This window comes from Rhinoraja longicauda, chromosome 31, assembly GCF_053455715.1.
Source record: "Rhinoraja longicauda isolate Sanriku21f chromosome 31, sRhiLon1.1, whole genome shotgun sequence".
Taxonomy (NCBI): domain Eukaryota; kingdom Metazoa; phylum Chordata; class Chondrichthyes; order Rajiformes; family Arhynchobatidae; genus Rhinoraja; species Rhinoraja longicauda.
In genome coordinates, this window is record NC_135983.1 from 16701136 (window position 1) to 16713379 (window position 12244).

At 45.5% G+C, this 12244-nt stretch overlaps 1 protein-coding gene across 2 annotated transcripts in view; it reads right to left on the bottom strand.

The window, feature by feature from the left end:
* cercam (cerebral endothelial cell adhesion molecule) overlaps nt 1-12244 on the bottom strand; it is a 62529-nt gene that overhangs the window by 17984 nt on the left and 32301 nt on the right. For both annotated transcript variants that reach the window (XM_078425969.1, XM_078425970.1), the window contains 4 exons: nt 10998-11104; nt 5375-5507; nt 4206-4333; nt 1273-1476 (listed from right to left, as the gene is read on the bottom strand). In XM_078425969.1, the coding sequence (XP_078282095.1) occupies nt 1273-1476; nt 4206-4333; nt 5375-5507; nt 10998-11104 (572 nt within the window). The remainder of the gene's footprint in view (nt 1-1272; nt 1477-4205; nt 4334-5374; nt 5508-10997; nt 11105-12244) is intronic.

Below are 12244 nucleotides of genomic sequence, written 5' to 3' on the forward strand. Positions count from 1 at the left end.
CACAAAAGAGTCACCACAAAGTCCCAACAAAGTACTGTGAAATATTGTTGGTCCCTTCCTCGTTCCCCACCCACCACCGGTCCCTCTAGTTCTCGGCAGCCCCCCCACGCCAGGTTCCCCCTTTGTTCTCGGCAGCCCCCCCATGCCGGGTCCCCTTCGCTCTTTGCGACGTGGCCTGTCCACCTCGGCCCACAGGGACTCCGACCTGTTCTACGAACCTCTTTGTGCTTGACGGTGTGGCCAATGCCAGTGGCTCGGCCCACGCCCTTGCAAGGCCAAGCCCATGCCTTTATACCAGTACATTTGTGTGGTATCCCAGGGGAAGTTTGCTATCCAATTGCCCACGCTACCCTCACTTTCACCTTTCTACTTGCTCTGTTTAATCCAACCTTTTTTGTACCTCTTATTCAGGAGTATCTCTGTACTTTCCACACAAATTCCTATCATGCATCAGGTTATTGCTTCCCCCTGGGCATTCTTGGTGTTGACATCAAGATTCCTCACAGCATGTCCCAACGTAAGCTTGCCCGAGGCCTCAAAACACTCAGTCAATAAATCCTTTCTCCAATATTAAGTCTTTAAAACCAATCTGATAGTGTTTCTGTTAATGGTGATTTATGCCAATTGGTGTTCATTGAATTCAGCTGGAAAACATCAGTCAGGCACCCTTGAATACACAATTCTGGGAAAAATAACATGGACTTACCCAGGGGAATGTGTCACATGCATTTCCATGAACAAAAAACCTGTCAGACTTGGAAAATAGAACAGTACAATGCAGGAACAGGTGTAGAAACATAGAATTGCAGATGCTGGTTAATACCTAAAAGGACACAAAGTGCTGGAGTAACTCAGCAGGTCAGGCAGCATCTCTGAAGAACATGGTTAGGTTTCGGGCCGTAGTGGATTGTAAAGGGGAAGAAGCATTCTTTCCCCCCCCCCCCCCCCTCTCCAATCAGTCTGAAGAAATGTCTCGACCTGAAACATCCCTATCCATGTTCTCCAGAGATGCTGCATGATCCGCTATGTTACTCCAGCTTTTTGAGTCTCACTTTGTTGCATGACCTGCTGAGTTATTCCAGCACTTTGTGTCCTATTGTGTAGGACAGGTGGTTGGGCCCTTGATGTCCGTGCCAAACATGACGCCGTGCTAAATTAATCTCCACTGATCCATACCCGCCATATCCATGTGCCTATCTAAAAACCTCTTAAATGCCATTTGGCTCTGTTAAACCAGTCAGAATGCTTTCCAATTAATTAAGGAGGACTCACTTTATGTGCTTGTCATACATTATAGGAAGGAATTCATCCACAGGCAGCATCTTTGTCAGTGGCTGAGAGTTGACCAGTTTTTCGGCCCCCTGCAGTGAGATGGCGTAGGCCAGGGTCCAGTACGAATACTCGGCCACTACCAGGTTACGGATACCTGGCATGGCCTCTTCCTGACTGGGATTGACCAGTTTACGACCAAGGTAGCTGGAAAAATGAAATGTTGCATTCGTTAAACTTAATACTTGATTGTAACCAAGTGCCCACTTTTTAAATTAAGATTTTCTCATAATGCAAGGTTTTGTGGTAGATTCGCAAACTACCGTGGTCCTGCGCGCTACAGAGCGAAGCCATTTCCTGAGGTTTAAGACGCGAGCTGCTGCCTCACAGCGGCAGGGACTCGGGTTCGATCCTGACCTCAGGTGCTGCTTGTGTGAAACTTGCACATATTCCCTGTGAACGTGTAGATTTCCTCCGAGTGCTCCGGTTTCCTCCCATGTCCCAAAGACATGTGGGTTTGTAGACTGATTGGCCTCTGTAAATTGCCCCTAGTGTGTAAGGAGTGGATGAGAAAGTGGGATCATGTAGTGTGTACAGGTGACCAATGGTCGGCATGGACTCAGTGAGCCAAAGCCCCTATTTCTGTGCTGTGTCTTTCAATTACCAAGGACACCAAAGACTTAATATGTTTTGTTTGTGGCATGAATGAATAATTCCTGCCTCGTGCATGTTTGATTTATCACCATTGCATTCACACGCCTTTGGCCCTAATCTCCGAACTTTCCTTCGTCAAACTGTTCCACCATTTACTTCCTCCATTAAGGCATACACTATAAAAGATGTGTACAGACTGACACGTAAATGCGATTAGTATAGATGGGCAAAATGGTCGGCACAGATGAGATGGCTGGAGGACCAGTTTCCGCATTGTACCACCCAATGACTCCATGAAACCTAAATCTGACGAAGGGTCTCGACCCAAAACGTCACCCATTCCCTCTCTCCTAGATGCTGCCTGACCTGCTGAGTTACTCCAGCATTTTGTGATACCATAAAACCTATCCTTAATCTAGCCCAATGTTTTCTTAATTGGCTCAATGATAATATTTTTTAAGGGATCCTTGCGCAGTGTCTTGGAGCATGTTATTGCATTAAAAGTACTATATAAATGCTAATTGATGATGTCGCTGCTAATCGTCAGTGAAACTCATTGAAAGGGTCTGGTTATTGGAGCAGGGAGGAGACTGGATTGGGAATGGCTGAGATGCCTCGCTACATCAAGAGTCCTTGCTGTCTTAATCTCAGAAGGTACACTAAAAAGAGATGTAGAACAATAGAGACACAAGCAACTGCAGATGCTGGTTTTACAAAATCGTCACAAAGTGTTGGCGTAACTCAGCAGGTCAGGCAGCATCTCTGGAAAACGTGGATCGGTGATGTTTCGAGTCCAGATCCTTCTTCACAACCAGTCTTAAAAGGTCTCAACCCCGAAACGTCACCTGATCATGTTCTCCAGAGATGCTGCCTGACCTGCTAGGTCACGCCAGTACTTTGTGTCCTGTATGGAACAATGTGGAGGTCAGTATGTATAAAGTGAGAATTAAATGCTTGCTCCATTCATAGAGCAGGATATCATCAGCTGAATTGAATTACTGTCTCAAAGACCTTGGGGAGGTATCCCTGCCATCGTTATCTCAATTGTCTGAGCTGTTGCCTTTCATGTTTACAGCGGTTCTCTGAGAGGGAAAAAATATTGGCCAGTGATTCAATGACAAAGTTCTGCTTATTTCAGGACCATGTGCTTGAAAAAGGATCTTCCTTGGAGTGAAATCCAATAGCCCCCATTGCAGGGTCACTCCAGAAACGCAGCCTGCTACCTCCTGCAATGGCACATCAAGTGACAACATTTCCTCTGCTAATAATAATTACCTCCCTACGTGAATTTGAGAGGGAGATGGGATGGAAAGGGAACTGAGTCAAAGGGAAGAAAATGAGGAGTGATAAACACATGCCCACGTGCAGGGAGGGAAAGAGAGCCAATCTATAAGCATTTGGACAATGGTGGACTCTGGTAGTACAGTGTTAAGTTGTCGGGGTTTCGTTTAGTTCAGGGATACAGCATGGAAACAGTCCTTTCAGTTCACCAAGTCCATGCTGACCATCAATTGCCCATTCACGCAAGTCTTGTGTTAACCCACTTTCTCATCCACTCCCTGCACACGCGGAGCATTTTGATGAGGCCAATTAACCTACAAACCCCACGTCTTTGGAATGCAGGAGGAAACCGGAGCGCCCGGAGGAAACCCACACGGTTACTTGTAAACTTCACACGGACAGCACTCGAGGTTAGGATCGAACCGGGGCCTCTGACACAGTGAGGAAGCAGCTTTACCAGCTGCGTCACTTGAGTATCATGTATCTACAGTGTGGCTGGCTCGGTTGTAAGCATGTATTCTCTTTCCGCTGACTGGTTAGCATGCAGCCAAAGCTTTCCATGGTACCTCAGTACACGTGAAAATAAACTAAACTCAAACTCAAACCCAAGGCCTCGACTATTAATATGGAGTTATAACTACATTATGGTAATTGGGAAATTTCAATTCAAATAAGTTTGGAAGTGGAATGCTTATGTCAGTAACAGCATCTGATTGTAGTTAAATATCCATTTAGTTCCCTTTAGGAAAGGAAATATATCCTTGTTTCTGGTCTGGCCTGGATGACGTAGGCAACATTTCCATGGGCATTGAGGGATATTGTGAATAGAAAGTTAAAACCCTGTCGCACAGGCTGAGGTAGCTGTACGATCACAACAGTGTAAACTGCTCATTCATCCAGAGACCTGGAGAGACTGAAAACCAGGCAACATTCCCAGGGCATTGGGATCAAACCAGCGTACCTGCTTCAAATGCTTACAGATACGTTTAATGTGCACTTACATCAGGTCCCATTCTAAAGCCACGTTCTCAACGTCACGTAGTAATCTTGTCAGCTTCCTCTTAAAGTGGCCCTCAAACCTCACATCATCTTCGAAGACCACAGCTTTGTTCAGCTTTCGATCCACAACCTGCAATCACATTAAAATACCATCCTTTATTTTCCCCCAGTTTGGAGAATAGCTGACTTATAACTCCGCCTCTCAATAAGATCACAATGTGAACGGGCACCAAGAGGCAGTGAGTACCGATGCCTCAGATCTAAGAAACCCTATTTGTTGGCCTCTCAAAACAAAATAAGTTATTCCCATTCATCCTGTCCAGGATTTCTTAAGTAGATTAGTCTACGGTGGACTCTGTGGCGGAGTGCCTACTGAAATGAAGACTGGCATAAGAAGAATGGGCGGCACAGTGTTGCAGCAGTATTGTTGCTGCCTTACAGCAAATGCAGCGCCGGAGACCCGGGTTCGATCCCAACTACGGACGGGGTGTTGTCTGTACAGAGTTTGTACTTTCTCCCCATGACCTGTGTGGGTTTTCTCCAAGATCTTCGGTTTCCTCCCACACTCCAAAGACGCACACGTATGTAGGTAAATTGGCTTGGTAAATGTAAAAATCGTCCCCAGTGTGTGTAGAATAGTGTTAATATGCGGGGATCGCTGGTCGGCGTGGATCCGGTGGGCTGAAGGGCCTGTTTCCGCGCTGTATCTCTAAACTAAACTAAACAGTAATTTGGTTAAGGATTCAGCTGAGTGCCAGGAGCCACACAATCTGTATACTTGAACCATGAGTCAGAACCGTCTACAGTGGAGACACCCATACTTGGTCAAATCACTGCATACCATGCCCACTGACTACCACTAATGATAGATATGTGTTAGCGATCTAACCAGTGCTTTTTCTTGCAGTCAAAAAGGTGCCGGCACACATGATTAATGAACATACATATCAGATTACCAGAAAATGAAACCGTGCGTTTAACTTTTTAGAGATGCTAGTACAGTGTATTGGTGTGCTCCATCATAAAAAAAAACCATGGATATAAGCAAGATTTGAAATGAAATTGTACGGGCAACTCCTCTGCTCCTGAAAGACATAAAGCTTTGAATACCAGATTTTAGGGGGAAAAAAGTTAAATCAGGGTACAAAATCATCATGTCAAAGATGCAAACCTCTTTCCAGATGGAATAATGGCTAAGGAAACATCCAATTTCTCCCTTGGTCAAAGTCCTGCCAGAGTATGGGTCAAAATATCCCGGCAACATGCTAACTCCCATAGCATTTAACGTACTACTATTGAACGCACTGTGGAGACAAAATCAAGGTAAAAAATGTCAGTAAGAGATAATGCTTTAAAGTAAAAGGTACACATTAGCCCACAGAGTGAAAGTGGCAACACTCTCAGATACACTGTTTGCAGGAGGCTCAACCTTTGGATGAGATGGCAGTATTGAGAATATTCTGCTTCTTCAACATGAAGCCAAGCGATATGTTCTCATCGTGACCAAAGGTCAGTCCTCAACCAACAAGAGATTGAAGTGGGACCTTGCCTGGTTAAAGTTGGCAGGCCTGACAGGACAACACCCCGAGTGTTTTACTACATTTACATAACATAAAACAGTACCTCACAGGACCAAGCCCTTTAGCCCACAATGTCCATGTCGAACGTGATGCCAAGGTAAAGTAACCTCCTCTGCCTGCAAATGATCCATATCTCTTGATTCCCTCTAAAATCATTTGCTTATCTAAAAGCCTCATAAATGCCACTATCATATCTGCCTCCACCAGCACCTCTGACAACATGTTCCTGGAACCCACCACTCTGTATAAAAAAACTTGCCCCACACGCCTCCTTCCCCCTCCCTCTGACCTTAAAGCTACGTCCTTTGATCTTTTCATTTCCACCCTGGGTAAAAGGTTCTGATGTCTATCTAAGCCTCGCATAATTTATGATCTTCTATCAGGTCTCCCCTCAGGTTCTGATGCTCCAGAGAAAATAATCCAAGTTTGTCCAACCTTAGATCCCAAGATCCCTTTGTCGAGGGATCAACGCTACTATTAACCGTGTACTTTCCCTTTAAAATTGGTCTTCAAAATGTAACAACTCACACTTGCCATTTCTCTTCGCGTTTCTGTAACTGACCCATGTCCTGTTGCATCCTTTGACAGCCTTCTTCACTGTCTGCAACTCCACCAATTTTTATACCGCCTGCAAACTTACAAACCAACATGCAGAACCAAGTTTTTCCCCGGTACATGTGACAATAATAAGCCTAAACTATCAACATTTCGTACAACAGAGGTCCCATCGCTGATCGCTGAGGAACACCACTGGTCACAGAGCTTCAGTCAGAATAATATCCTTCCAACACTTCCCTTTGCCTTCTATGCTTAAAGGCAGTTCTGAATCCAAAGTCCAAAGTCAATTTGGATCTTCTGGATCAGCCTACCACGGGGGACCTTCTCAAATGCCCTTTGAAAATCCACATGGACTACATCCACCGCTGTACCCTTGTCAACCACCTTTGTCATCTCCTCAAAAAATTCAGTCAAGGTTATAAAGCAAGCCCTGCCACGCTCAAAGTCATGCGGACTGACTCTATGGGCCTATTCTCTTCAGCTGTGAGTAAATCATATCCTGAAGAATCCAGTTCACAGCTTGCCTGTGATTTGAGGTTCACCGACCTATAGTTTCTTGGATTATCCCTATTTCCCTTTTGAAGTGAAGGATCGATTGTGGTTACTCTGTCGTACTTTGGGACCCTGCCTGTGGCCAGACAGGATACAAAGATCTGGGCGGCACGGTAGCGCAGCGGTAGAGTTGCTGCTTTACAGCGAATGCAGCGCCGGAGACTCAGGTTCGATCCTGACTACGGGTGCTGCGCTGTAAGGAGTTTGTACGTTCTCCCCGTGACCTGCGTGGGTTTTCTCCGAGATCTTCGGTTTCCTCCCACACTCCAAAGACGTACAGGTATGTAGGTTAATTGGCTGGGTAAATGTAAAAATTGTCCCTAGTGGGTGTAGGATAGTGTTAATGTGCGGGGATCACTGGGCGGCACAGACTTGGAGGGCCGAAAAGGCCTGTTTCCGGCTGTATATATATGATATGATATGATATCAAGATCTGCAGTCTCCTCTCTTGCCTCCCTCAATAACCTGGAATGGACCCATCAGGCCCTGGGGACTTCAACATATTAATGCTGCTTATTTCTTAGACTATGCAAAGAGCTGTAAACAAAATGTAGACCAGTTATTCATAGATTCACCCCTGCTCTGTACTGTGCCGGCTCCTTTCCAATGGCTTTTTACAGAAAAGCTTCACACATCCCACTGCGTTAGGAATTAATGAGAGACCGCTTACGTTCCTAACCTAAATTAAAATGTGCTTGGGCGTTGGTGTCAGATGAGTACAGCAACTGCTTTGGGTCCAGCTCCCCAACAGTTCTACAACGTCTGTCAACAATCAGTTTCTAAGCTTAGGGGAAAAGAGTGGGCACTTGGCTGGAGTGTGCAGGACACGCACACACTTTGGAGAATGTCCCAGTGGGCACCAAATCTGGGTCGGTGAGAGAGATAAAGGTGTGCAAACTGGGAACTTCATGCAGGAACTCAGTTACTGAGAAGAATCCAACATGTAGCTTGCAAGGGTGAGCTCACATTCCAATCTGCTCTTCATGTTCTGCCAATTTCTTCAACTTCCCAGATATACGAAGCACCAAAACCTGCTCTTTAGTATTAGTGATTTGTTCTTTCATACAGTAGTGGTGCAGCTGGTAGAGCTGCTGTCTCAGAGCATGAAAGACCTGGGTTCCACCCTGACCTTGGCTGCGGTCTGCGTGCAGGTTGCAAGTTCTCCAAGTGATCACATGGGTTTTATCCGGGTCCTTAGGTTTCCTCCCACATCCCAGAGACATGCGGATTGGTGGGTCAATTGGCCTCGAGTGAATCGCCTCGAGTGTTTAAGGAGTGAGTGCGAAAGTGGGAAAACAAGGAACTGGTATGATGATGGCTCGTGTGAACTCAGTGGGCCAATAGGGGCTTTTTCCATGCCGTATCTTTCAATTGATTGAATTGATCAGAGTTAATGTCCATGAAATGGAGAGCAGGAGTCATGCCTGGGAACATTGTTAAATTCAAAAGAGAAGTAGCTTCCATTGAGTGAAGTAGGTGAAGTTGGGGGAGGGGGGGGTGCTAGTTAAAGGCAAGAGGCCAAGAGGCACCAACTCTTCACTGGCTGGTGAAAACCAAAACTCCCTCTTCATAAAGGGCTCCCATGGTATCAGAAGACATCAATAGGAAACCAGCCAGATCCCCCAAGAGCAGAGTGGTTAAAGTGACCACAGGAAAGTAATTAAATTCAGTCTTCATTGATTGATCAAGAAAATTAAATTTGGTCACTCAACACATTCCTTTTCACGTTTCAGTCAGATTAAATTAAAAACAGCATATATGATCTCAAACACAATAAAACAGTCAGTCACACATGACTAGAATTTAAAACAAGAAAATTCTGATCTTGGCTTAATTTTCCTCACTTGGCACCATGGTTAGTTTGCCCAAGGTGCACTTGGTTTCCAAAATTGCTACCATACTTTCTCGACCAGCAACAAACTAATTCAGTATTCCCCCCACAGCAAGCAATCTGGGCTGCGGTCTCGTCCATCATTGCCAAAAAACTATTTTTTCTTTTTTTTCAGGCGCCAGCTCAGGACATAAGTGAATTGAAGAGGGTGGGTGAAATGTTTGTGGTAGAAAGGGGCAGGGCAACAAAGCTAGAGAAACCCATCTGAGGGGTTGTGTTTTTCAACAACTGATGATAATAAGATATTTATCCTCTTCGTTTTCTGTTCTTCTTGCAGAATTTTTGCTTCCAGGCATTCATTCTTTCTGGGAGACAATCAAAACCAATTCCCAGTCTTGCCCAGAACCAGAGCCATGTTTACATTTTCCACAGCACAGAGCCTTCCAAGGGCATCATAACTTATTTTTGAGTTCTTATAATAGGCCCCCAGCTGAGGCTAGTTGGCATAAACCTAAATCCTTGAGGATCTTTTTCATCCCAGTCACTCCTTCGACTCCCTGCTCCTGTCTGGCAGGCAATACAGAAGCTTGAAAGCGCACACCATCAGACTCACAAACAGCTTCCCCCCCTCCCCCCCCCCCCCCCCCTTTATCAGGCTTCTGAACCGTTCTTCCATGCACTTGGGTACTGTCCGATTCAACTCTACCCCAATGCGGACGTTGGACTTTGCTTATGGAACTGATGGACTACAATGCTGAGAACTGTATTCTGCTCTCTGTAGCTTCCCCTATGCTCTATCTGTTGTACTTGAGTTTGACTTGATTGTATTTATTTATAGTGTAGCTAATCTGTTCGGATAGCATACAAAACAAAGCTTTTCACTGTACCTCAATACAGTGACAATACTAAACCTAATGTCTCCCAGCTTCCCATAAACAAGGGTGTAGTTCCAATCTTCCAGCCTACCTCACTGTGGACATGTTGTCTGGAATTGGGCATTATAATGCAGCAGCAATCTATTCTGCACGCTAGTATTTTTCTCTTTGCTTTACCTGTTGTTCTTGTGTATGGCTTGATTGCATTCATGTAAATCATACTTTTCATGAGTATGAATGCAAACAAAAGTCTCTCATTGTATCTAGATACACATAATTAATAATAAAAAAATACCAATGCCAAATCCAGATCCGATCTTGACTATGTAACTCAATCACAAAGTAGTGGAACATGATATTATATACTGTACCTCATCAGAGTTCTTAGGGAATAAGTGTAGGAAAATAACTGCAGATGCTGGTACAAATCGAAGGTATCACAAAATGCTGGAGTAACTCAGTTTATATATATATATATATAAACATGTACTATAGCAGAAACATGCCTTACTTCCTTTATATTTAAAATGCCTTTAGGTGCCTAAAAGTGACCTTGCTGTTGATGTGCCTTGTTATGTTATGTTATTTTATGTTATGTTAAATGTTTTTGTATGTTATTTGAAAAATCAATAAAAATAATATTTTTTTTAAAACTCAGCGGGTCAGGCAGCATCTCAGGAGAGAAGGAATGAGTGACGTTTCGGGTCGAGACTGAAGTCTGAAGAAGGGTCTCGACCCGAAACGTCACCCATTCCTTCTCTCCTGAGATGCTGCCTGACCCACTGAGTTACTCCAGCATTTTGTGATACCTTAGAGAATAAATTTGCGTACGCGTGTTGGTCGTTCAAATACTGGCACGCAGCGAGGGCCCACAACGAGTGACAAGCTGCTTCTGGAACCGATGGCTGGAGGGGGAATGCCACGTAGAGTCCAGCTCCCCTCCCAGTCACAGCAGGAGTTCTCGCACCTCCCGGTGAGAGGAACGTGAGCGCGGTTTGGTCATTAGAGTTGCTGCTTTACAGCGAATGCAGCGCCGGAGACTCAGGTTCGATCCTGACTGCGGGTGCTGCACTGTAAGGAGTTTGTACGTTCTCCCCGTGACCTGCGTGGGTTTTCTCCGAGATCTGCGGTTTGCTCCCACACTCCAAAGACGTACAGGTATGTAGGTTAATTGGCTGGGTAAATGTAAAAATTGTCCCTAGTGTGTGTAGGATAGTGTTAATGTACGGGGATCGCTGGGCGGCGCGGACTTGGTGGGCCGAAAAGGCCTGTTTCCGCGCTGTATATATATGATATGATATGATGAAAAGGGCAGTCAGTTTTCTGACTTGCTGCTCCAAGGCCAATTTAAGGTGATCTCCCCTGGGACGGGTACATCTGCAAAGGAAGCTGACTGACCTGCCGTCCACGGCGTCTATGATCTTGCAGGTGATCTCCTGCTCGTACAGGGCCTGCACCATCCTCTCCCGTCTGTCCGGACGCCGCTTGAGGTTTATCAGGTAAACCTGCCACGAGATAAGATGATCACATTGAACATAGAACAGTACAGCATAGGAACAAGTCCCTCGGTCTCTGGCACCGTGAGGCAGTGAGTGGCTCTACCAGCTGCACCACTGTACTGCACAGTTCTGATGAAAGAATATGCTCAGTAGGGTCAGTGTTAGAGTATTGGTGAGAGGTTTCCTCCAGATCTAGTCAATGGCAATACAGGTAAGTTCTTTCTATAGAATATTACAACACTGAAAAACCTGTGTACCATGCCTCCTCTTTAAAAAAAAATGAATCCCGTTGGCAACTACCTATGCCTGCTTTCACCACCCACCCTCTCCCCTCAACACAGCTCTTTCTAATTCTTTGAAGAACACAGCTCCGCTTAGCAAACGTTCTTTTTTAATGGCAGTGACAATTTTAGGGCAATTTTAGGACTGTTCAGCAAAGCCCTTGTGTCTCTACGAGCACTAAAAATGCACTAAACCAGTTAGATCAAACAGATCGAACAAGAAATACATACATTGAAACGCATCATAGTGTCAGCATGGAGGCAGATCCAGTTGGCACGTACCCACAGCAAGAGCAAACGTACATTTACCACTTACACAGCGCCCACCGTGTTCCTGAACAGCTCACGGAAACGACAGGTCAATATTGAGCAAGGAGGAGGAGGGAATAATCAGTAGAAGTGACTGAGGGCGGGAGAAACACTTTTGTAAGTGGTGAAAGTGGCAACGAGGCAAAGGGGGTTGCTGGGATGATTTGCAAGCTTCACTGGTGATAGTGAGCTATGGGGGGGGTAAGAGAACATGATGAGACCCGAGCATCGAGGACATGTGCAGAGGCACTGTAGTTTAGTTTAGTTCAGAGATACAGCGCGGAAACAGGCCCTTCAGCCCACTGCGTCCACCCCGCCCAGCGATCCCCGCACATTAACATTATCCTACGCACACCAGGGACAATTTTACACCCATACCAACCCAATTAGCCTACAAACCTGTGGGAGGAAACCGAAGATCTCGGAGAAAACCCATGCGGTCACGGTGAGAACGAACAAACTCCGTACAGAGTAGCACCCGTAGTTGGGATCAAATCCGGGTCTCTGGCGCTGTAAGGCAGCAACTCTACTGCCGCGCCACTGTGCCGCCCTGTAC